This window comes from Elephas maximus, chromosome 10, assembly GCF_024166365.1.
Source record: "Elephas maximus indicus isolate mEleMax1 chromosome 10, mEleMax1 primary haplotype, whole genome shotgun sequence".
In the NCBI taxonomy this organism is placed as follows: domain Eukaryota; kingdom Metazoa; phylum Chordata; class Mammalia; order Proboscidea; family Elephantidae; genus Elephas; species Elephas maximus.
The window spans coordinates 111,307,197-111,333,167 of NC_064828.1; the positions used below are offsets into that span (position 1 = coordinate 111,307,197).

A 25,971-nucleotide genomic window follows, 5' to 3' on the forward strand; every position below is an offset into this window, starting at 1 on the left:
TCCATTAAGTAACTAGCTAAGAGATTCACTCCATAACTGCTATCTGTGTGGCCATTCAGAGAGCTGCCTTTCCAGTCCCCATCACCCCACACCGACCCCGTGCTCACACTCCAGGGACGATGCTCGATGCCATGAGCAATGCTGTGTTGAACATCACCATCCTCAGCATGCTTAGCGTTTTTGGAGGAGACAAGAAACTTCAGGCAACAATGAATACCTAGCACACATGCTACAGACACAGAGAACCAAGGAAGAAGATGGTCAGCTTTCCTCCACACACACCAAGAAGGTAGGTGTGCAGACCTTTCACAAGCTCCCACTTAAACCTGAGGTGAGTTTTGAACTCCAGGCACTCGAATATATCACACTCTACAGAAAACAGTGACAACCAGCTTTACAGCCACTCCACAATACTCGGGCTGGGGGACCAGGCTCTGCTTTCAGACTGACTGAGACCCACATTCCTGCTTGTTTCTCACCAGCTCTGTGACCCTGGGCAAGGGGCTCCCCTTCCTCTTCTAGAAAAAACCAGGATATAATGCCTCATGGTGCTGGAAGGATTAAGTGAGAGAAGAGATACCCAGGGGCAGCGGGGATCTGGCCAGGCCCAAGGACTCCCACTGCGGCATCACAGGCTGCGTGGTGGCACAGAGGGGGCAGAGAACCAGGATCAGACCCCATGGGCTAGTGGCTGCAAGGAGGAGGTCCACCTCTGCCTGTTCACCCCACAGGTAGGAGGGCTGGGAGGAGCAAATGAACCAGCATTTATAAAAGCACGCTGCACTTTGCAAAGGGCTGTGGGATGAAAACCCACAGAAACCTTGCAATTATACTTGACACATGGAACCAGAAGTAGGGCGAGAAGTGGATGTCCCTAAAACCACTCTATCTTTGATTTCTTGTCACCCCTTTCCTAGGTTAAAAATGCACATGCAGACACACACTGGAAGAACCTCCGAGGCTATGGCCCTGGGACGCCCTGCTAATTCAGAACAGAAGCTCCTCCCGAAGTCCACCTTCCAGCCAAAGATTAGACAGGCCCATAAAACAAACAATAACACACATAAGGAATGTGCTTCTCAGTTCAATCAACTATATGAGACCAAATGGGCAAAATCTGCCCAAAAGCAGACCAGAAGGCAGGAAGGGACAGGAAAACTGGACAAATGAACCCGGGGTAGAAAAGGGGGAGAGTGCTGACACATTGTGGGGGTTGCAACCAATGTCACAAAAAAATTTCTGTATAAACATATGAATTAGAAACTAACCCGCGCTATAAACTTTCACCTAAAATACAATATTAAAAGGAAAGGGGAGGGGGAAAGCACACCCACAACACAACAAAAAATGATACTGAGATCCCAGGAAACATGGATTGGGCACTGACCACGTCAGCCACGCAGATGAGTGTTGTTGTTGTTACAGTTTTTCTGTAAAAACAAATAAACCTTGTGCAATAGTAGGAAAAAAAAAAAAAAAACATAACCAATGTCACCGAACAATATATGCAGAAACGGCTGAACGGGAACCTGTTTTGCTGTGTACACTTTCAACAACGACAAAAAAAAAGAATGTATGCCCTTTTCTTGACTAATGACCTTACTTCTTTATTTTTCTCTCAGTTCTTCTCTACACAATTAAAACATTTTAACAAAAACATTCTAGGTGTTCAGCTTTTCCTGCAAAGCAGGAGTCGTGACCAGAAACCTCCCAAGCAGAGAGCAGAGATTACACCCCATTCAGGGGAAGTCTAATGAACAAAAAGCGCTCAGATACACAAACACACATCCTCCCCAGAGAGTTGTGTGTTCCTCTGGTTACCTTCCCCATGCGGGCCAGGAACACAAAGCAAACAACTTCCAAGCAGGGTCACCACAGTGAAGGCTTAAGGTTCTGTTTCTACAAGGTCACTTCACAGGGAGCTGTAATGACACAACACTGGCGTTTGTGAAGTCAAACTCCCGAGTTGTAATATTCAGGGAGAAAGAATCCTAAGCCTGTTTTGATCCTTTGAAGGGTCTATTATTTTTGGCCATCATTGAAATATTTTTCCTTCCTAACTTTTGGGAGTGAGGAGAACACTAGGTACCCTTCTTCATTCTATTTGCAGGCGTGTAAACCACTTGCATTGTGGCCAACTATTACCATTATTAATATTAACACTGTCCAAGGTGATTAATTCAATGGAACACCAATAAAAGCCATGGGGCTTGAGTCCTACACTTGCCTCTTGCACGGTTTTCTCTAAATTTTATTGGGAAGGCGAAGACTTCCAATGAGTTAGTGACACAGAAGCATCTGTGAGAAAACAAGCTTTTCCATAATTAGACCTCCACTTCCCAGGAAAAATGGGTTTTCATATAAAGAACAATTTGTTCTCTCGCCCCACCAGGCCACAGCTACTTCTGTTTTTCAAAGAAACACTCATCAATGGGGCTGGGGGGCGGGGGGCGGGAAGCTTCCTAAGGACTGGAACAACAATAGCAGTTAACTTTCCTGAGGCCCAGGGTAAAAGCCAGGTGGAAAAGAGTCAAGACTACTCTCTTCCTCTCTGCCATGAACATCTTCTGGCTTGGCTCTCATGGCCTTGAACCCGCCTCCTGAAGGGTGAGCTCTACGGAGGGAGAACAGGTCCCAGCTCTCAGCCACACTCACAAATCACAGCAGACCAAGGTTCACACACATGAGGAGAGACACACTAGGACTGAAGGCCTACCTGGAGCGTATTTCATTACTCTTAACAGGTAATCAAAGATTCACAGAATGGCCTAGAACAGGAACAGGCAAACTATGGTCCATGGGCCAAATCTGGTCTGCCTCCTGTTTTTGTAGATAAAGCTTTATTGGAACAGTCATGCCTAATCTACATACTGTCTACAGGTGCTTTCCCCCACAAAGCCAAAAATATTTATTATCTGTTTGCGGAAAGTTTGCCAACCCTGGTCTAGAATGGCACTGTCCAATACAGTGGCTACTAGCCACATGTGTCTATTTAAAGTGATCAAAATGAAGCAAAATTTGAAATTCTGCTCCTCGGTGGCACCAGCCGCGTTTCAGTGGCTACCGTGGTAGACAGCAAAAACGGAACACACCCACTGCGCAGACAGCTGTCTTGGACGATGCTGGAAGCACAGGATGTCAGCGGTCGCTAATAAATTCAGTCGCACTGAATTCACAGCTGGTGGGATCCAGGTGACCAGCTCTCCTTTCACAGACAGAAAGGCTAAAAAGTCTAGTTCCAGACATGTGGACCTCCAACTTCAACTTTTTAGGATATGCTAACCCACCATATTCACCTCAAACTTGAAGATAACTATTTAACAGAAAATAACTGTCATGATTAGGAATACTAATCAGCCTAATTATCATAATTACCTATTTGTTTACTTTGTTGCCTCCCACCAAACCTTGCCTCCCTCAAAAAAAAACAAAAAAAACAAAAAGCGCACTGCCATTGAGTCTGTTCTGACTCACAGTGATCCTACAGGACAGAGAAGAACTGCCCCCACAGAGTTTCCAAGGCTGAATCTTTACAGGAGCACACTGCTATATCTTTTTCTCCCAGAGTGGCTGGTGGGTTTGAACCGCCAACCTTTCCATTAGCTGTTGAGTGGTTTAACCACTGCACCACCAGGGCTCCTTATTTACTTGGCTGCCTCCCCCAGCGGTCTGTAAATTCAGAAAGACGGGCCTTCGCTCTGCTTATAGCCGAGTTAGGACCCTGCCTGGAGAGCAGTATGGACTCGATAAATATTTATGAAACGAGTTAATAAATGACCCCTGAAAGTGAAGCTGTCATAAAAAGAGGCCACTGAAGCAGATGCCGGCAGGACACTGTGACTAACTATTATAATCCTGTGGCACACTTTTCTACAAACAGCCAACATTTCTATTTTAAATCAGTTCTTTTTAAAAAAGATCCTACATAAAACTAAAGTCTGGGTTTTGATTCTGGCTCCACCACTTCCGGGCAAGTTATTTAACCTCTGTGTGCAGGACTCCTCTGCCCTGACAAGGTCCCTGTGGGCGCCATCACCCGGAGTTGCTGAGCAGAGCCTAGCAGCCCCGGCCCTCTCCTTCCCGGGGCTATCAGGTCAGCTCCTGCACTTTCCCGCATCCCTCTGGTCCCAGGCTTCCAGGGTCGGTGTCCCCCACCAAAACAGAAGCTCCTTGGGGCAGGGGGCCATATCTTAGTCATTCTGAAGGATCCTCAGCACTTGGCACTTAGTAGACTAAGAATCAAAATAAAAGCACAAAAAATAAAACAAAGTTTGCTAAATCTCACATTGACAGGCTTGCTCTAAAAAGTTCTTAGGACTAAATAAGGCTTTCCTAAAGTTTTTTAGTTTTAAAGCTTTGAAATCAGAAGCCACCCCCACTGTTTGAATTAGATGTTAGGCTCGTCAGGGTGGCCCGTTCTTTAAATCTCGTCTCTTTCAGGTTACTACACTTCACTGCCTTTTTCTTCCACAATTATATAGCAAACAACCAATCGCTCAGCCAACAGCAAAAATCCAAACTGACCATATGGTCTCAGAATCTAAAAAAAACAAAAAAACAATATGGTTTAAGATATAAAATCTAATGATTCTATTTCAGAATAAACCCATAGTTTAAAAAATGACTAATACAGTAACTGTCTAATAAAATCAGAAAACTCACCCCCCCCCCAAAAAAATCTATGTTGCTTATAAGAAGATACCTTAAAGGTACAAAAATGTACACCTTAACCGAAATAAAATTCTCATATTGCTAGCTTGTTAGTGTTTAGGGACTGACTTAAACCCAGGTGCAATGACATCTTCTCCCCCCCACCTTTGATTCCTATGCCTGAAACACCTCGATGCCACCTGCAGTCAACACTTGCTCTTTGCTGGGTGTGCTACAAGCCACTGCGTTGCCCGGCCTGCCTACAGGATGTTGACTTCTACCAGCTTCATGAAGAAGGGTGTGCAGAGAAAACAGCATCTGTTTTATTCCAGCAGACCAGGTGTTTCTGTGCTTCCTTTCACCTTCCCTGGGTACACCCTAGGATCTGAAGACGTTTGGGATTTTAGTCATACAGGTTATTAGTCAATCAGAAACTTTCCCCCACCCTTCCTTCGCACAGGGCCTTGAAGGAGAGTCTGACAGCTAAAACGGCTTTGTTAGGGCACAGCTGTGGGAACATACATTTTAAAGTGATTTGATGAAGCTTAACATCCATCTTCTATTTCACCCAGTTATGAACAAAACATTTAGGGAACAAAAATTTAAAATACCAATTAAAAACAAGTGTACTACTACCTTGACAGCTTATTTCCATTAATGAATGTGTCTATTAATTACTATAGTAATTGCATCTTAAGCTACATTTTGAACACAAAATATGTACACTATAAGAGGTAAACTGACATTAATTAAATGAGATCTATGCACACATTGAAAACTTGTTGCCATTTTAAATTCTCAAGTCAAGTGGCAATGCAAGAGCCTACTTAAATGCAAAATATTCCCCAACGCTCAGAGAAAAGGCTAACATTTCTGAAACGCTGACCCACAATGGATTTCCATCTCTCCAAACATAAGCACGTTTCTCTGTTAGGCTCCATGGCAAGAATGAAAACAACCCTTTCCAAGGGAGCTGTTTTCTCATAAATTTGGAATGTTCCCTGGGATCCCGAGACGTGTGCGGGGGAACCTGTGCGGTCTTCAGCCACATCCGTGTAGCGCCCGCCTCTCAGCACCCCACCCAATGCCTTCCCCCGGCAGTGACTTCACGTCCTCTGACATCAGCACAGCTCCGAAAGGGGGATGGGAGCGAGCCCCAAGCAGAAAAACCAGCTTTGAACGATGCCTGCAAGGCCACGCTCCCCTCTCAAATTCGGCCAGGAGTTCGTAAAACGCCAGCCTGCACCGACACACCCAACCGCGCTGCCTGGGTCTGCAGCAAAAAGGAACGGGTCCTGCGAGCCAGGACTTCCTGCTTTTCTTCTCGGCAGCACAATAGCCATTTATTAACCAGCCAGGGAGGCTCCGATGCCGGGGCCACGAGAACTTACCTCGGATGTGTAGCAGGGCCACGGGCTGGAAGGGCCCGTTGGAGTTGGCCGCGTCCACCACCATCCTGCTGCCAGCCTTGTTACATGTCAACATCTAGACTCCAGCAGGCAGGGCAGTGTACTCCTTAAGGCAAGAAACCAGCCTCCATTTTAGTTTAAAAAAAAAAGGCAAACTGGAGCTCTCTGCAGCTGGAGGGAACTGGCCGGGAGTGATGTCAGCGGCACGGGCTGCGCCGATTGGCCGGCAGCTGCAACTTCAAATGACACTGAGGACTGCGAACAGAGAGGGCGCTGCACGGCTGTCAGTGAGCACCCGAGCGGCCCAGCGCGACGCCGCGGGCTCCACTCTCAGGAACTTTTAGGCAAAGACCCCCTCCCTCAGGGGACAGGAGTGGAGCCACCTCCCCGGCCAGGCTGTAAACACAGGATTCTGAGAGATAGCAGCCGTCCCCTGCCCCCCCAAACCCCCAGAAAAAATAGAGTGTGTGTATGAATGTGTACGTGAACTTGAGGTTTTAGCATTTCCCTACCTGGTACCCCAAATTCACTGGCTTTTTATAGCCACCTGGCCACCTTCTATTTCGTATTTCTAATTACTTTCATACACACATCCCACTCAGCATTTTAGCAGCCCAGCTTTTTACCGTCAATGGCATTCAAATGCTACATAATTCCAGTTCATTAGACATTTGTTCACCTCCCCTACTGCCAAGCTACGAGCTTATAATCCCTAAATGCTGATTTTTCTTGAGACCTCTCATCTTTTTCTTGAACAAATTAAGCTTTAAAAAAATTATATGGAAAATGGAAGTTTATTTTCAGTAGTTAGAAAGTACAACAGATTAAGTTACTTATGACAACTGGCTTGGGAATTTGAAAAAGCATAAAATGAAATGCAGTATTTTATTTTTTTTATCATAAAGATGTCAACATACTAGATACTTTAAGCTTTTGGCTTTTTTTTAACTTTAAATTTTAAAATTAAAGAATACACTTATTTTCATGGGGCTACCATTAAAAGGTATTATTCAGATTTTAATTTCCTATCATCAAAAAAGCTTAATGTAAAAACCTGTTCCAAGGAGAAAGACATCATTTCTAAACTGGGGTAGCCTAAAAAAATTTTTTTTTTTTTTTTTTATTAAGGTTTAGAAAACCCTGGTGGCGTACTGGTTAAGCACTATAGCTGCTAATCAGAAGGTCGGCATTTCAAATCCACCAGGTGCTCCTTGGAAACCCTAAGGGGCAGGTGTACTCTGTCCCATGCGGTTGCTGTAAGTCGGAATTGACTGGACGGTAATGGGTATTAAGGTTCAAGGAGTCCTGATGGCCTAGTGGTTAAGAGCTCGGCTGCTAACCAAAAGGTCCGAAGTTCGAATCCACCAGCCACTCCTTGGAAACCCTGTAGGGCAGTTCTACTCTGTCCTATAGGGTCGCTATGAGTCAGAACTGACTTGATGGCAATGAGTTTATTAAGGTTTAAAATAAAAGACAACGTCCTACAAAAAGAAAGGTTATTACAAACTCTAAATGAAAACAAATAAACTATAAGAAAAATCTCTTTGGCAGGAAGAACTGAAAAAAAAAAAAAACCCTCACTTCTTCACGGAAACAAGAAAGCAAGTCTCCTTTGTTTACAATTTCTCACACACCCATTCACCCCACGTGTGAAGAACACAGAGCTCTTTAATTAGGAAACAATTGATAACAGTAAGAAACACCTGACCGTGGGGCTCAGCACTCCATACATTTCAATGAATGAATGCTGTAACCCTTCAGGGGCGCTTACTTCCTCCCACACCTGCCTAGTAAGTCCTCCCTCACTATAAGAATGGAGTATCAATTGTTGTTCTTAGATGCCACTGAGTTCCAAGTCATAGCAAACCCAAGTGACAGAGTAGAACTGCCCATAGGGTTTCCTAGGCTGTAATCTTTACGGGAGCAAATTGCCAGGTCTTTCTCCCACGGAGCTGCCGACTGGGTTCGAACTGCTGATCTTTTGGTAAGCAGCCGGGTGCTTAATGGTTGTGCCACCAAAGCTCCTTGTATGTATAAAAAAAAATCAAAAACCAAACCTGTTGCCACTGAGTTGATTTCAACTCATAGTGACCCTACAGGACAGAGCAGAAATGCCGAATAGGGTTTCCAAGGAACAGCTGGTGGATTCAGACTGCTGACCTTTTGACTGACAGACGAATGCTGAACCACTATGCCACCAGGGTTCCCACATGTATAAATGGCCATTAGAAAAAAATAAAAACAAGCCAAAGCCCTCTCCTTCCTTCCCCTGGAGCACAGAGGGGCTGTTGGAATCCACGTCTGGCCCATGAGGTTATTTACAAAGGCAGTGAGGAGCGAGCACCAGGTGAACCACTTGTACCACCTGAGCACGCTGCTGGGCACACTTGCCGGCCTGACCTCTCCAGAGCAGAGATGGTAAAGAAGGGCATGTGCTATGAAGCCAGAAAAATCAGAACCCGACTGCCACACCAACCAAGGCACGTCTGCCAGGTGAACCCAGCCCGTGAACTGAGTTAGGAACAAAGTATTCAGGTGGCTTGGTGGGGATTTCACAAGGCAGATGCTTATAGCAGATATACTTTTAAAAATATGAGATTTCCCCTCCACTGACTTAATATTTAATATGAAACGTGGAAATATGCCTACCCTGAGATTGCAATGATGAGTTGGAATACAGAATTAAGGGGAAAACTCCTAGAAGTTTTATTTAAAACACACAGATAAGAAGTCAAAGAAAAAGGGAAGACACTTTTTTTGATGTATTTTTCTTAATGATCTTGGATCAAAGGATCTCAACTTTATTTGCAATTTTCCCATGTTCTTTTGAAATCTTATGTATATAAAGGAGCTCTTTAAAGAAGTCTAAGGCTGTGATCAGGAAATCACCCATAAAACATATTTTAAAACAGAGAGAGACAGGCAGACGGATAGATAGACAGAAGAAAGAAATAGAAAGAATGAAGAAAGGAAAAGAGACTTGAATAAAGATAAGATGTGTTTCTGAAATGGAAGCATAAATATTGTAAATATGCTGATGTTAATTTCCTCCCAAATGGATTTACAAGTTGAATACACTGCCAATAAAAATTCCAACGGACCTCTTTATTTTTTGGGCACTTGACAACACCATTCTAAAGTTCACCAGGAAAAATAAAAAGCAAGAGGAGCCAGAGCACTTCTAATGAGACTAAGAGTTTACATTAATTAGCGACAGTGTGATACGGGCAAATGGAACGGATGACAGCCTGAATACCGGGCAATGTATTTACACGACTGTAACGATATGTACAGAATGAATCGCATGTCAACGGGAATGGGAAGAACTAGTTATTTAGATAACTGAGGCAGAAAACTGGTTAACTATACGCGGGGAAAAGTCAATTTAAGTCTTTATTTTATACCAAAAGAAAATCTTAAAAAAACCCAAAAACCCACTTGCAGAGTCTATTCCAACACATGGCAGCACCATGTGTGTCAGAGTGGAAGGCGCTCCACAGGGTTTTCCAGGGCTGTGAGCTTTCAGAAGTAGATCCTCAGAAACCTTCTTCCTAAGTTCCTCTGGGTGGACTTGACCTGCCAACCTTGCAGTTAGCGGCCAAGTGTTTAAATGTTTGCACCATCCTAAGCCTTCATCTCACATCAAAATAAAATCCTAGATGGGTTAAAAAGCTAAATAAAAAACAAATCAAAATCACACTCCAAATCCCCACAGCTTTTAGAAGGAGAAGTGAATGTTAATTCTTGCGCTAAAAAAAAAAAAAAAAAACCCTGCTGCTCTAGAGTCAATTCTGACTCAGAGCAACCTTATAGGACAGAGTAGGACTGTCCATATGGTTTCCAAGGAGTGGCTGGTGGATCTGAACTGCCAATTTTTTGGTTAAGAGCTGAGTTCTTAACCACTGCACCACCAGGGCTCCAATTCCTGTGCTAGGGAAGGACATTTAAAAACACTGGTCGGAAAGTACTTACCTACAGGGGAATAACCCACCCACTGCCGTGGAGTTGATTCCAACTCACAGCGACCCTATAGGACAGAGTAGAGCTGCCCCATACGGTTTCCAAGGCTGTGATCTTTATGGAAGCAGGCTGCCACATCTTTCTCCCATGGTGCGGCTGGTGGGTTCAAACCGCTGACCTTTTGATTAGCAACTCAGAGCTCTACCCATTATACCACCAGGAGACTAAATGACACTCAGAAAAAAAAAAAAAACCAACCAGTGGACAAAATCCCTAACGGATTTTGATCACATAAAAAACACGCAAAAGAAAATGTAAATGTTATAAACATAAGGAGCAAGTAACTTTACTGTAACTGATTAGAAAAAACACCAAGACGTCGGTGTAAATGAAAAGAAACAGTTCACAAACAATTATAATTGGTTAGTGAGTGTAGGAAAAACACTTTTTTCACCTATGGCCTGCCAAAACAACGAACAAATCTGCCTTGGAAGAAGTAAAGCCAGAATGCTCCTTAGATGCAAGGATGGAGAGACTTCGTCTCGCATTCTTTAGACAAGTTATCAGGAGGGATCAGTCCCTGGAGAAGGACATCACGCTTGGGAAAGTAGAGGGTCAGTGAAAATGAGGAAGACCCTGGATGAGACGGATTGACATAGTGGCTGCAATGACGGGCTCAAGCATAACAATTGTGAAGACGGTGCAGGACTGTGCAATGTTTTGTTCTGTTGTAGGTAGGGTTGCTGGGAGTCGGAACCAATTCGATGACACCTAACAGTGCAACAACACAAGATCAACAATAATTTTTAAAGAATAATAATACCGGTAAAGGTATGATATAACCTTGTCAACAAGACTATAATTGCTCTTATCCTTCAGGAAGATAATCTGGCAATGTGGATCAAGATTCTTTCTCTATATAATTTTACTTCTGGGCATCTATTCTAGAAATGTAATAGCCACAAATGAGCATCACACTTTTATTTATGGTTCTACAATATCAGTAACTGCCTACCATCAAAGGAATTGCTTCACACACTCCGTGGACTACTGCACATCCATCAAAGACATTTATGAATTTATAACGTGGAAATATATGTGGAAACTGTAGTGCATAATTTTTCAGAAATAGTATCACAGCAATCGCACAAAACAAAACCAAAATGCCCCTTTTGGTAGGGAAAAAAAAAAATCCTAAATAAAACCGCTCAAAATATCAACAGTTGTCACCACTAGGCGCTGTGGCTATGGGAATTTTTCTTCTGTAACTTTTCTGTATTTTTCAATATTGCTATAATAAGAACATATTGCTTTCACGCAAATCAGCAGTAACAACCAATTGAAAAAAAAAAAAAAAACAAACCTGTTGCTGTTGAGTCGATTCCGACTCATAGTGACCCTATAGGACAGGGTAGAACTGCCCCACAGAGTTTCCAAGGAGCGCCTGGTGGATTCAAACTGCCAACCTTTTGGTTGCCAGCCGTGGCACTTAACCACTACACCACCAGGATTTCCAGCAACCAATAACTTTTTTTAAATGAGACATTGTGAAGTGGCGAGACTCCCTAAATAAATGCTGCCTCATAGGCACAGGCTGAGAACAGAGAATGCCTGTCATGGGCACCCAGAAATCTGATTCAAGAGATTTATTGTGATGGATAAGCGAGGCATGTATGTAAAAACACAAGTCAGCTCCGTCAGGCATGATAAACTCAACCAACAAAGCAGAGGATGCTGTCCCCCTACCCCGTCTCAAAGGGTCAGCTCTGCTCAGCCTGTGTATTCTACCTTCCACTGGTCCATTCCTCACGGAGTCTACGTGCTCACCTAAGTGGTCAGGTTTCAAGCAGTCTCTGGGGGACTTTCATCACTAATGACAAGCACTCAGCAAGTGTAACTCAGGAGAGGCTCACAGCATAGCCACACCACTCACATGCACGGGGACATGTTTTCATCATCTGCTGGGGAGGACCAGCGAGAGGGCAGCTCTGTGCATATGGGGCAAGAGCTGCCTTGAAGTCAGGAGGGCAGGAGTGAGTCCCTATGTCTGCCACTTACTCTTTTGTGACCATGAGTATTCTTACTTCCTTGGGTTGTTGTTGTTAGGTTGTTGTTGTTGTAGTGGCTGCACGTGACAGAGCAGAACTACCCCATAGGGTTTTCTGGGCTGTAATCTTTACAGGAAGAGATCACCAGGCGGCTGGGAGGGGCAGGGGCCACACATGGAACACACTCTTCCTGCTCAGTCAAGATGGAGAGCTTAGCTGAGAGCAGCGTGGGGCCGAAGCAGGATACAACTAAGCGGAGCCTCAACCACTGCAGGTAAATGGCAGGACGCAGCGACACTGACTGCTCTAAGAACACAGCTGGCCACCAATAGCCAGGTCTCTACACGGGGCCAGGGAAGCCAAGGCCAGATGACCAGGGCTCTGCATACGAGGGTTATGCCCACAGCATGGGAATTTTGGCAAAGCCACACTCTGCTCGGAGAACACAATAATAAACAACATGTTTAAGAAGGAAAAGAAAAGAAAATGTGTTTCAAAATTAGCTATCCAACATGTTTGATCCTGAATTGCCAGCAGATACATGATGTGGTTTACAGCTCCCCAAATGGGAACCTGGTCAATACAGCTAATCCACTCTAAGTCCTTATGGCTGCATTGTTTTATGATTTTGTAAGAGAAAAGCAGTCTGGAGAGGCATGTTTGTAATTAGACAACAGTGGTTCTCGAAGTGCTTAAAGTATAAGGCTCACTTTTCTGTGACTTTAACTTGGCAACCATAACACTGGTCATAATAGGACAATTTGGTCTGTTTTATAGGAGCCATTTGGGCAAGAGACACCAACCATGCGTTCCAGAAGCCAACAAGAAGCTCTTCTTTCATTATTCTCTGGCCCCAGGTTCCACAAGAAAGCATCTGTGATCACAGATGTGTCAGACCCTGAGCAGGCGGCTTTGTAGAACGAGCCACTGCCCCATCTGTTACAGGTGAGAAGAGGAGAGAACTCAAGGGGTGGAGGTGCATGTCCAGGGCCACACAGCAAACAAGTGCTCCGCTGGGGACTTGAACCCAGACCTTCTCCATGTGCTGTGGACCTCTACTTAGGCAACTAGAGCACAGGGAAGCTATGGGCTGAGCAGAAGCCTAAGCCCTACACGCCTCCTTACGTGCCTGGCCACAGCTGACAGTTCTCCTGTCATGCTGGTTCTGCCTTCTCCATCTGCCTCCCAGCAGCCTTTGGGCTCCTCCGTCTCTCACTCAGTGGTCTCCCCACTGGTCTGTCCCAGTTACGTCCCATCCAGCCCATGCCCCATTCTTCCACCAGAAAAAGTCTTCTACAACATAAAGCTGCTTCTTTACTATTTGTTCTTGTTAGTCACCATCAAGTAAGCTTTGACTCATGGAGTCCCTATGTATAAGAGTACAAAACATTGCCTTGTCCTGTGCCATCTTCACGATTGTTGGTATGTTTGAGGCCATCGTTGGGGGTATTGTGCCAATCCATCTCATGGATGATTTCCCTCTTTTTCACTGACCCTCCACTTTACCAAATGTGATGTCCTTTTCTAGCAATTGGTCTTTCCTGATGATGCACCCAAAGCAAGCAGGCTAAGTCTCACCATCCTCACTTCTAAGGAACATTCTGGTTGTATTTCTTCTAAGACTGATTTGTTTATCCTTCTTGCAGTCCACAGTACATCCAACGTTCTTCACCAACAGCATAATTCAAACACATCAATTCTTCTTCCATCTTCCCTTTTCACTGTCGCATACACATGAGGGGACTGAAAAGACTGTGGTTTAGGTCAGGCACACCTTAGTCATCAAAGTTACCCCTTTGCTTTTTAAAACTATAAAGATCTCCCTACTTAGAACCTTCATATTCCACAGTTCTCAAGTTTAAACTCTACCCTCAGCTTGTGAGGCCCTGCTCAGCCTGTCCCGTGGGTATCTCCAGCCTCTTCCCTAAGCTTTCCTTACCACCCCCATCACACCCAGCACCCTCCTGCCTACCCTGCACTCGCTCTAGCCTGGCTTGTGGAATGTTTTCTTCTAACTCCATGCTCTGGCTTTCCTCAGACTACAGCTCCTTCCCTTCCTGCTCCCGCCCTTCCAGCTGGCCAGCTCCTTCCCTCCTCCTCCTTTCAATAAACATTTGTTGGGCACGTACTATATGTCAGGTGTCAGGCACAGGGTGTGGAGCTGGGATACACTGGGAGGAAGGCAAATGATCCCCCAACTTCCTGGGGCCTGCTGCTATCTAGTAGGAGGCCGATATCACAACCTCCCAAGTGCCATGAAGAAGGGGGATGTGGAGCTGCCAGGGGTTCCCCGGGGAAGTGGTAAGTAGACAGAGATCTACAGGATGCAGTGGGGGGGGGGAGACACGAGGGAGCAGAAACACCACATTCAATGCAGCATGTGCACGGAGTGTGGTGGGCACAAGGGCCTACAAGAAGTTACGAGAAGTCTGGTGCAGCCCACGGAGCCACGAGAGGCCCAGCAAGTCTGTGCAGGACGTGGGTCTCTATCGAAGCTCCCGGGAGGCCCCAGGGCAATGACTTTCCTCTAGCCTCCTCGTGGCTGCCAGGCCAACTTTGTGTGTGTGTGTGTGTGTGTGTGTGTGTGTTGCGTGTGTTTCTCCCTCTATAAGGCCACAAGGGCAGGAGCAAGTGTGTCTTGCTTGTTCTCCGTGGGGACCCATGAAGCCAAGTGCAAGGTTAGCCCGTGAAGCACGTTTGCTGACCTCCACATCTTAAGCAGAGCTGAGTCAGGATCTGGCATAGCAAAGTCTCTGCTCAGGCTAGCCCCTCGGGAAGTCTTCCCCACCTCTCCCTGTTCTACTCACGGGTCCGCCCCCCTAGACAATACCGAGTACACAGCAGGCGCTCAGTGAAATTTACTGAGTGAATGAATCAAGTCAGAGCACCCAATTCTGATCCAGCAGAACTTCCTACTCTTTACTCCTACTTTACCGCTCTTGAAACCTCTTCCCTGGAGGGATACAGCATCTCAACAGTAACCCCTCCAACTCGCCTGGACACACAGCCCCTTTCCGGGTCCTGAGTGAGTTTGGTGCATGAGTGGCAGCCCTCCAACCATAACCTGTGACCCAGCCCCAGATGCCGCTGGCTTCGCTCTCAGCCCCATGTGCGCCCACTTGGCAGGGGACCTTCAAGATACCTACTTCCTCAGGACAATGCTTCCAGGTCTCTCCTCTGCCTTTTTCTGCTCTGCTTTCCCCTCCTGACATCAGCTGCTGAATCTTGAGGGCCTGAGCTAATGCCAAGGAGAGGCACCTTCCTGGCTTCAGCCCATGACGCCTTCTACAACTGATAATAGGTAAATGGACCCACAGTTCTCAAATGCATTCTCCCACTGAACACCAGGAACAATCATCTTTGTACTACATAAAAGTAAGGTTTGAAAAGGGACTATTCTTTATTCTCTGGCCCCTACTTCACATTGTTTTAAGTTCTTTATTTAAAAACCAGATGCAAGTAAATACACTCCACTGATTTTATTTCTAGTTAGTGTGTCTGAGTCATATTCTCAGGTTTTCAGTTCTATGTCCTGCCCACGTTTTTATTTTTGATCTCCCTGGGCAATTTTGGAGGTGAAGTTTTGCAGCAATTAAAAGAAAGGTCTCTGAACCTAGAGACCTGTGACATCACAACTGAAGTGCACTCACATCCTATGGGGCGGCCACCATTTCTCTTGAAACTGGAAACTACAGGAGCATGGGCAACATGTTTTGTTGGGTAAGAAATGTAACCTAAAAACCTGGCCTGACTTACAGTTTAAAATAGAACTTTTCCTTACACAGATCAAAGCCACGTAACATTGAGTTGTGTTCAAAGGTTGCCAGGGAGTCCTCTGCTTGCCAACAGCAAGGACAAAGGGACAGGGCCTGCCGCCTGCTGACGGGAGGAGTGCTATGAGTGATTAAAGGGGGCAGACAAGCTTGCCCACAGGAAGGCCTCTCGCAGGCAGGTGGAGTCTGCTCTGAGCGCTCCCTGAGCTTACTCCCATCCTCCCTGCAGCAAGGCTGGAAAACCTTTAAGACCAAAGCATTTACTCACAAAGTAAATTACCAACACAAAGTATTTACAACCTTATCAAAGTGCTTTGTAGAAACTATTTTATTCAATCTGCCAACACCCTTACTGACCCTCAAAGTAGACCAAGTCAGAAATAAACCCTCACCTTACAATATCTTACAAAGAAAACTGCGACGGAGTTCCAGTGAGGTTAAGGGACTTCTCCTAAGCTGTGCAGTGGGTCCTGCAGCCTGGACCGTATTCTGGTGACCTCAAGAGAGGTGACATCACAACGTCCCCCTGTGAAAACTGAGGGCGTGGGGACAGGATGGCAGGGGGCCAAAGGCTTCAGATTCCTTCAGCAAATGTGCGGTGTGCTTCCTGGCTCGCAGAGATGCCAGAGTGGGGACAAGCGCACGGCCCCAGCCCTTGGGGCTCCAGCCCTTGGGACGTTCAGCACGTGTGGTGAGCACTCTGCAACCCCAGTGAGTGGAGCCCAACCCACTGGAGGTGACTCCCGGTGAAGTCTTAGAAGATGCGGAGGGGCCGGCCACGTGACAGGGAGGAAGGGGAGGGCAGTCCAGCAGCACTGACGGTGAGTGCAGGAATCCCAGTCGCAGGTCTCTGTGTCCCGTGCAAGTCAGGAGCAGCAGGGCTGGGGGCCTCTCATGCCAGGCTAGGGCCAGGAGGCCACTGGATGGCATTCCTAAGCAGAGAGTGACATGGTCTGACGAGTACTTCAGAGAGATTACTCTGCCAGCTGGGCGGAAGATGAATCTGAAGATGACAAGGGTGAAGAGGGGAAGACAAGCTCGTTCCCTCAGTGGCTGGGTAAGTGGCCATGATGGCAGATAAGGAAGGCTTGGGCCAGGGCAGTTCAAGGACCACTCAAGGAGGCAGGGCCAGCGGGTGTGGAGGCTGCCTCTGGGGAAGGCAGAGCATCCAGGATGGAATTCAGGCCTCTGGCTGGCTGGAGTGACTGCAGGGAGGAGGGGAATGCCCAGTCCGTGTGCACCCATGGATGTGCATGTGTGAGTGTGCACGAGTGTGTGTGTGTGTGTGTGTGTGTGCGTGCCTGGGTATGTGTGTGTAAACGTAAAGTGTTGTGTTATAGAGGATGGGAATGCCCAAGGAGTGGCCAGTGTCCGTGTGTGTGTGTAAACCAACAGTGCTGTGTTATAGAGGATGGGAATGTGCCCAAGTGGCCAGTGTACATGCATGCCTGCATGTATACACATGTGCGTGTGTGTGTAAACTTAAGGTGCTGTGTTAGAGGGGCTGGGAACGCCGGAGGAGTGGCCAGAGTGTGTGCGTGTGTGGGTGCGCATGTGTGTGTAAACTTAAGGTGCTGTGTTAGAGGGGCTGGGGATACCCAAGGAGCGGCCATTATGTGTGCACATGTGCACGTGGGTGTGTAAATTTAAGGGCTGTGAGAAACCCAGCTGAGGTCTGGGGGAAGGCCTGAGCTGAACATTGAGTGTGAGACTGAAGGTGGTAGTGGAACCCAAAGCCCCGGGGGCTGCCCTGGGAGGGCACGTGGGGTACAAACTGCAGAGGCCTAGGACTGAGTCCTGTAGTAATAGCCACATGTTGGCCCGAGGGGCGGGGGAGAGGAGGGTACCCAGGAGGGGCAGGGCTGGCAGCCTTCTTTGCAGCTGGCACTGGCTGGATGTTATAAAACCAGTTTCCGCTCATTAACAAGAGTGGCGGGGGGGAGGGACGCCTCAGTGGCCCAGCTGCTTACAGAACGGAGCTGAGAGAGACTCAGAGCTAGAAAACCATGGTCGTTGAGTCCGCCGGCTCCCCGAGGGCAGGGGCCACCTTTGGGCCTTGTTCTGATCACCTCCCTGTGCTCTGAACAGGGCAGATGGTCGGTAAATATTTGCTGAATTAAACCGAGGCCTGCCCTGGCACCTGCCTCGCCTGCTGCTGTTTCCCCTCACACCGCGGGCAGTAAAGAGAAAAGACAGAATCAAAGCAGGTGATACAAGGAACGGCTGGACAAGAGAAGCCAGAGTTTCGCAACTGGCTCTTTCTGAACTGGCCAGAGTAAGAGGGCGCTCTGAAAACTTCCTCACATTCCATTTTTATTATCCTCCAAGCAGTAACAGAAGGCCAACACTCCTCTACACATAGGCAGAATTCACTTTTAAGCTGTAAAAATTATCTGCTTTCATGGAAAGCTTGCAATTGTCTCAGAAAATAAATTGCTTTGAATGATGTTGAGGTATTTTCACCAAAGGAGAGAGAAGAAATACAAAATATTTAACTGCTATTCAAAAGTCAGTTTTTAAAAATTCAACTAGATTCTCCTAACAATAACGTACCAAATTCTTTCATGAAAGGCCAGATACTTGGCAACTCTAAACTTCTGCCCCAGGGTCTTTAGTTAATTGATCATCAAAGCCTATAATGCTCCCTTACAACTTTGACTTCTCCTGGGCTTTTCTTTTCTAAAACAGGGGAAAATGGCCTTAAGAGACAAAGTCCATGATTAATGTACTCCTCTGGGAAGTCACTTAAAAAAAATGGCTTCTTCATTTAACGCTTCTTTCTACCTTCCAGGAAACCCTGGTGGCATAGTGGTTAAGAGCTACAGCTGCTAACCAAAAGGTTGGCTGCTTGAATCCACCAGGCGCTCCTTGGAAACCCTGTGGGGTGGTTCTACTCTGTCCTGTAGGGTCACTATGAGTCAGAATTGACTTGATGGCAATTGGTTTGGTTTTTTTTTTTTCCTACCCTCCAAACCCAAAACATTAAACAAACGGACTAATTTTCAGAAAAAAAAAAAAACATTTCAAAGAACAGGGCTTGAAGTACTCCATTCGACTTTTCTTCCATTTTTAAAGAAATAAAAATATGGACTACTATTAGTAATGCTATTAACACCTGACTAGAGCTTCTACATGCTCGCAGCGATGGCAAGGTGTGGTGTGACAGGTATGTCACACACGCAGAGTAGAAGTGCACATGGCGGTCCTCTCTGGAAAGCACTTGGACAACAGCTACAGCTTCTGGAAACTCAGTCTCTGAGCCAGTACCTTCTTTCCTTGGAATCCAGCTTAAGGAATGGCTCAAAGATATCAGCAACAAAAGAGATTTATATCACAGCACTACTGACAGTAGCCCACAGACAGTCGTTACAAATCGTATCTCTCAGGCCCCCTAAAGTCAGGAGCAAGACAAGGATGCCCACTCTCACCACTACTACTTAACATTCTATTGGAATTATTAGCCAACTCGAGTGAAAGATGTTAGAGGTGTAAGAATTATAAGCCAAGAGGTAAAATTATATATAGATGATCTGATTGAATACCTGGATACCCAAGAAAATTAGCTGAAAAATTGATGTGAAACAATTAGGAGAATCAGTAAGGTAGAAGGATATGAAATCAACACACAGAAATCAATACCCTTCATAAAATGAATTAACAACTATTTAGAAGACACAGTGGAAGAGAAGACACATTACGACAGCATAATCTTAATAAAAAATGTGCAAAAGCCACAAGAGAGAAACTTAAAAACATCCCTAAAAGACACAAAAGTGGACTTGAACCAATAGAAAGACACAGCATACTCTTGGATAAGGGAACTCAAACATCATAAACATGCCAATCCTCTCTCAGTTATTAAAAAAAAAATCTAAAGGGATCCCAATAAAAACACTAACAGCTTTTTTTCTGCAATAAAATAAGCCAATTCAAAGTTCCTACTGTTTGTAATAAAATCAACATGTTACTGTCAATTATTTTACTGTGATACAGCAATAATTATGTCAATGATGTTAGAAATAAAGATTGCCAGGGTGAGATAAAAAGATACAACTATGAAAATCCAAGACACTAAGTGAAAATACTATAAGGTTAAAAATTTAATTGAAAACATCAATATGAATGCTTAATTTAGAAAATGTTAATTCATATTTTAGCTCCCTCAATTGAAATCACCTAAAGGCAGTATCAGTAGTAGTAATGGGCATCCCTGGTACCTAGATTTTGGTCTTTAGTATCATTCCCCACTGAAAGGAGCCAGGGCTCTTTGAAATATGGCTGATCCGAAGTCTAGGGCAGGGAAGGTACAAGATGAGCCTGGGGGACTCACTGTGCCACAAATCAAGGAATCAAACATAAATGAGGCCATGCCAAAAAACACACAGGAGCTAGTCTGAGGCAGCACCCGGTGGTTAAAATTATACATTTGAACATCAGAAAGAAGAAAAACTATAGAATAGCCACAGACTGACATCAGTGAAAATACATCACTCCTTAATGATATTTAGAAAAGAGCAAGCCATGAAAGCGGCCATCCATCAGTGCCATCCGAGGCACAACTGGTCTCACTTCACCTGGAACAACAGAGGAAGAAGGAGACTCAGGAATTGGAGGAGGATATGGAAGGTGTGCCTAACTGTCTCCATGAATAACTATCTCCTTTGCCAGGAGACCAGGAGAACTGGATGGTGATCAGCAACCATTACTGAACGTTTTGATCAAAGGTTCCATAGATGAATCCCGATCAAAAGGAGGGAAATACAGAACAGAATTTCACATTCTCATGGACCTCAGACTTCCTGGAGCTGTGAAGGTCGAATGAACCCCTGAAAGTACTGCCCTGAGATAATCTTGAAACCTTAAACCAAAAATATCCCCTGAAGTTATCTTAAAACCAAACAATAGCTTAAATATAAAAAAGGTCTGCCTTGAGCATTATGCTCTTTTAAGAACTATCTACACGGAATCAAATTGACAACAGCAACTCAAAAGATTAGATCAGAATCTTACGGGGCAGTGAATATATGTTAATGAGGGAGGAACAAGTCAGAAAAGGAAGGTGAGAATGGCTGCATGACTCCAAGAACGTAATCAGAGACACTACATGGTACACATAGAAACTGGTGAATTGGTGTATGTTTTGCTGTGTATATTCTCAAAGACCACAATGAAATAAATGAAATTATATATATATACACACACACACACACACACACACATAAAAAAGAGCAAGCCAGAAAGAAAACTTAAGTTGCCACCGTTTAAGGAAAAGTGGTAACTAAAAGGTAAAGAATTAAGCTTATTCTGCCTTTCCAGTTAAGAGCTATGTTTCAGGATAACCAAATTTATCTCCAGTCGGAAAAAAAGAAAAACTCTTTTTTCTTTTTGTTGGCCATCAGAAGAATGCCAGCTTAAATGATGAAATCCTGAATGAGATGACTGACTCAGGCAAGGATTATCGAGCGGTGTTTAAAGCACTAGCATATGGTCGACGGGGAACGACATTTGCAGGATGCCAAAATACCTTCCGAGTATCACTAGTACATCGAGTTGCAAAGGGAAACATGTAATTGTACAGCAGAATGATCAATTCACTCTGTCAGCACCCTAACACAGTGGTAAAATGTAGCACCACATACCAATATGTTCATAGCAGCACTACTCACAACAGTCAAAAGGTGAAAACAACCCAAATGTCTGTCAACAGATGAATGGCTGAACAAGATGTGGTATGTATACACAATGAAATATTATTTAGCCATAAAGAGAAATGAAGTCCTGATGCACAGAAAAACAAACAAACACAAAAACCAAACCTGGGTCTTGGGGGACATCTAGCTCAATCGGCATAACATAGTTTATAAAGAAAATATTCTGCACCCTACTTTGGTGAGTAGTGTCTGGGGTCTTAAAAGCTTGTGACTGGCCATCTAAGATACATCTACTGGCCTCATCCCATCTGGGGCAAGGGAGAATGAAGAAAACCAAATACACAAGGGAAAGATTAGCCCAAAGGACTAACGGACCACAACTACCACAACCTCCACCAGACTGAGTCCAGCACAACTAGACGGTATACAGCTACCACCACTGACTGCTATGACCAGGATCACAATAGAGGGTCCCAGATAGAGCAGGAGAAAACTGCAGAACAAAATTCAAACTCACACACACACACAAAAAAAACAGACTTACTGGTCTGATTAAAAAAAAAAAAAAAAGAGAGACTGAAAAAACCTGAGAATATGGTCCCCAGACACCCTTTTAACTCAGTACTGAAGTCACTCCTGTAGTTCACCCTTCAGACAAAGATTAGACAAGCCCCTAAAACAATAATACACATAGCTGAACCATGTATACGGGACGAAATGGGCACATTAGCCCAGGGGCAAGGACGAAAAGGCAGGAGGAGACAGGAAAGCTGGATGAATGGAAATGGGGAACCCAACGTCGAGAAGGGGAGAGTGTTGACACATCGTGGGGTTGGGAACCAATGTCACTAAATAATGTGTGTATTAGCTGTTTAATGAGAAACTAACCTGCTCTGTAAACCTCCATCTAAAACACAATTAAAAAAAAAAAGCCATTGAAAACCTTATGGAGTGCAGTTCTACTCTGAAACACATGGGGTCGCCTTGAGTTGCAATTGGAAAAAAAAAAACCCACCGCCATCAAGTTAATTCTAACTCACAGTGAAGTCCCGATACATGCTACAATATGGACGAACCTTGAAAACATTACGCTCAGTGAAGTAAGTCCATTATGTTTTTGCTAGGTGTCACTGACTCGGCTCCTACTTGTAGCGACCTATGTACAACAGAATGAAACACTGCGTGGTCCTGCACCATCCTCACAATCGTTGCTGCGTTTGAGCCCATCATTGCAACTACTGTGTCAATCCATCTTGTTGAGGGCCTTCCTCTTTTTCCCTGACCCTCTACTTTACTAAATATGATGTCCTTCTGCAGGGACTGGTCCCTCCTGATAACATGTCCAAAGTACGTATGATGAAGTCTCGCCATCCTTCCTTCTAAGGGGCATTCTGGCTGTATTTCTTTTATGAAAGACAAATTATAAAAGAACAAATATTGTATGATCTCACTTATATAAAAATATATAGAACAGGCAAAGGTACAGAGGCCAAAGCTTTATTAGTGGTTACCAGGGGTGGGAGCGAGGGGGAAAGTGGGAGTCCTTGTTTAGGAAGCAGTGAGTTCCTGTTTATGGCGATGGGAAATCTGACAATGATTACGGGTGATGGTTGCGCAACACGATTAATGTAATTGATATCACTACCTTGTACACGTGAAAAAAATGTTGACTTGGCAAATGTGTTACACGTATCTTTGTTGTTCGTTGTCATTGACTCTGACTCATGGCAACCCCATCAGTGTCAGAGTAAAAATGCTCCATAAGGTTTTGAAGGCCGTGACTTTTCAGTAGCAGGTCGCCAGGCCTGTCTTCCGAAACATCTCCAGGTGGGTTCAAACCACCAACCTTTCGTTTAGTAGTTGAAAGCTTAACGGTCTGCACCACCCAAATTGTCCATACATATCTTTACAACAATGAAAAGAATGGGGCATCACTTCTGAGAAGTCAACCAGATATCGTGTTATCTCCCACAACGGTGACACTTTCTCCTGGGTTATACAGCATCGCCTCTGAGGTATCCCAGCCCAAATAAAGTTTTCCACTGGCAGGAAATATCGGGAATAAAAACCTGAAGACCAAACCCGTGGCCATCGAGTCACTTCTGACTCATACTCAACCCAATATATAAAGTAGAACTGCCCCGTAGGGTTTCCAAGGAGCAGCTGGTGGGTTCAAACTGCCAACCTTTTGGGTAGCAGCTGAGCTCTTAACCACTGCACCACCAGGGCTCCATATCGGGACTTAAAAAAAAAACAACCCCCCACTGCCGTCGTCGGTTGGTGGCGTATTTTACAGGACAGCTGGCTTGCTAATTTAACAAGTCTGTGTTGTGGTTTAAAGTGTTCCCAGGCTGGTAGTGCCCCCAAGTGGCTGGGAGAGGCAAAAACACTGTTAAAAGAAAGTCTAGGTATCAAACTAATCCATATTATTTGAATCACAAAGACAATAAAAATACAATAAAAAATAATCAAGTACACAAGGAAATAAGACATCATAAAATTTCACATACTGGTATTACCTGACAGATTATAAAATGCCTGTACTTGCTATGTATAAAGAATGACAATTTGATAATATCTAAAAATAGGAAAATACTAAAGAAAGATGTTACAGATTTTAAAAAGAACCAAATAGAACCTTTAGAAATGAAAAAAATAATATCTGAAATTAACAGCTCAATATATGGGCTTCACACACATTAAACCAAGCTGAAGAGTCTATACAAGGTAACAGAAATTGGGAATAAGTGTTGAGAACCTTTGATGGTATTTTAACAGGGTAATTTTACGTCTACTGATTACAATGAAAACATCTGAGTTTATGTTCCGCATTTCATTTTTATAGAAATTTATTTTTATTATATTTTATGAAAGTAGCAATCTGTGATGAATTGAAAATTAAAAACTGAAACAAATGGTCCTTTACCAAAGATAGCTTGAAACTCTGATCTAGAATAAAGCATGGTAAGTCACATAAAGGCTGAAAATTATAGATGAGAATTAAATAAAAACAGAAAATGAGAAAGTCCAAGAAATGTTCTTATTAGAGTCTTTTCTTTAAAAAAGACTGAAGTAGAGATAACTGAAAGTTAATAGCTGAGAATTTTCTACAACTGATGAAATACAATGATCCACAGACTCAAGATACTAAATGAATCCCAAAAAGGATAAAGAAGTGTACACTTGGACACCTAGCGGTGGAATTACTAAAAACACAATGTGATAGACAAAAACCTGAAAAGTGTCCAGAAAACACAAACACACACATAACCTATGAAGAATGACTCTGGCTTCTCAACATTACTGGAAGTCAAAAGACAATTAAAGGATTATCTTCATCATACTGAAGAAAAATAACTCTTAACCTAGAATTTGATACTCAGTGAAAATATTTTTCAAGAATGGGGAAAATAGTATTTTTTTTAAACAAACGAACAAATGGAGATTTTGCTACCAGTAGACCTCAACACTGTTGTTGTTGTTAGGTGTTGTCGCGTTGATTCTGACTCATAGTGACCCCACGTACAACAGAACGCAACACTGCCCGGTCCAGCGACAGCCTCACAGTTGCTGCCAGGCTTGAGCCCACTGTTGCAGTCACTGTGTCAGTCCACCTTGTTAAGGGTTTTCCGCAGATCCTTTTCTACTTGACCAAGCATGATGTCCTTCTACAAGGACTGGCCCCTCTTGATAACATGTCCAAAGTATGTGAGACAAAGTCTCACTATCCTTGCATACGAGGAACATTCTGGCTGTACTTCTTCCAGGACAGATTTGTTCGTTCTTCTGGAAGTCCGTGCACTATTCAGTGTTCTTTACCAACACCATAACTCAAAGGTGTCAAGTCCGCTTCGGTCTTCCTTATTCCTTGTTCAGCTTTTGCATGTATACGAAGCGACTGAAAATACCATGGCTTGGGCCAGGTGCACTTTAGTTCTCAGAGTGACATCTTTGCTTTCCAACACTTTAAAAGGTCTTTTGCAGCAGATTTGTCCGATGCAATACAGTGTTTGATTTCTTGACTGCTGCTTCCATGGGTGTTGATTGTGCATCCAAGTAAAATGAAATCCTTGACAACTTCAATCTTTTCTCTCTTTATCACGCTGTTGCCTACTGGTCCAGCTGTGAGGATTTCTGTTTTATGTTGAGGTGTAATCCATACTGAAGGCTGTGGTCTTTGACCTTCACCAGTAAGTGCTTCAAGTCCTTTTCACTTTCGGCAAGCAAGGTTGTGCCATCTGCATAAACAGGTTGTTAATAACTCTTCCTCCAATCCTGATGCAGAGATCTTCATATAGTCCAGTTTCTCCAAATATCTGCTCAGCATACAGATTGAATAAGTATAGTGAGCGTCTACAACCCTGATACATCTTTCCTGACTTTAAACCACCTCTTGTTCTGTTTGAACGACTATCTCCTGGTCTATGTACAGGTTCCCCATGAGCACAATTAAGTGTTCTGGAATTCCCATTCTTTGCAA

The 25,971-nt window shown here is 44.4% G+C and overlaps 1 protein-coding gene across 6 annotated transcripts in view; it reads right to left on the minus strand.

Moving 5' to 3' along the window:
• The window catches only part of PPP2R5C (protein phosphatase 2 regulatory subunit B'gamma), a 178,860-nt gene that overhangs the window by 93,997 nt on the left and 58,892 nt on the right, over positions 1-25,971 (minus strand). The window contains exon 1 of one of the 6 annotated variants that reach the window (XM_049898337.1): positions 6,042-6,239. The exons of 4 other annotated variants lie outside the window; for them this stretch is intronic. In XM_049898337.1, coding sequence (XP_049754294.1) covers positions 6,042-6,135 — 94 coding nt within the window. In that variant the 5' untranslated portion in view covers positions 6,136-6,239. Of the gene's footprint in view, positions 1-6,041; positions 6,240-25,971 lie in introns of those variants that run through there. One more of the 6 variants, XM_049898339.1, reaches the window with a different exon arrangement.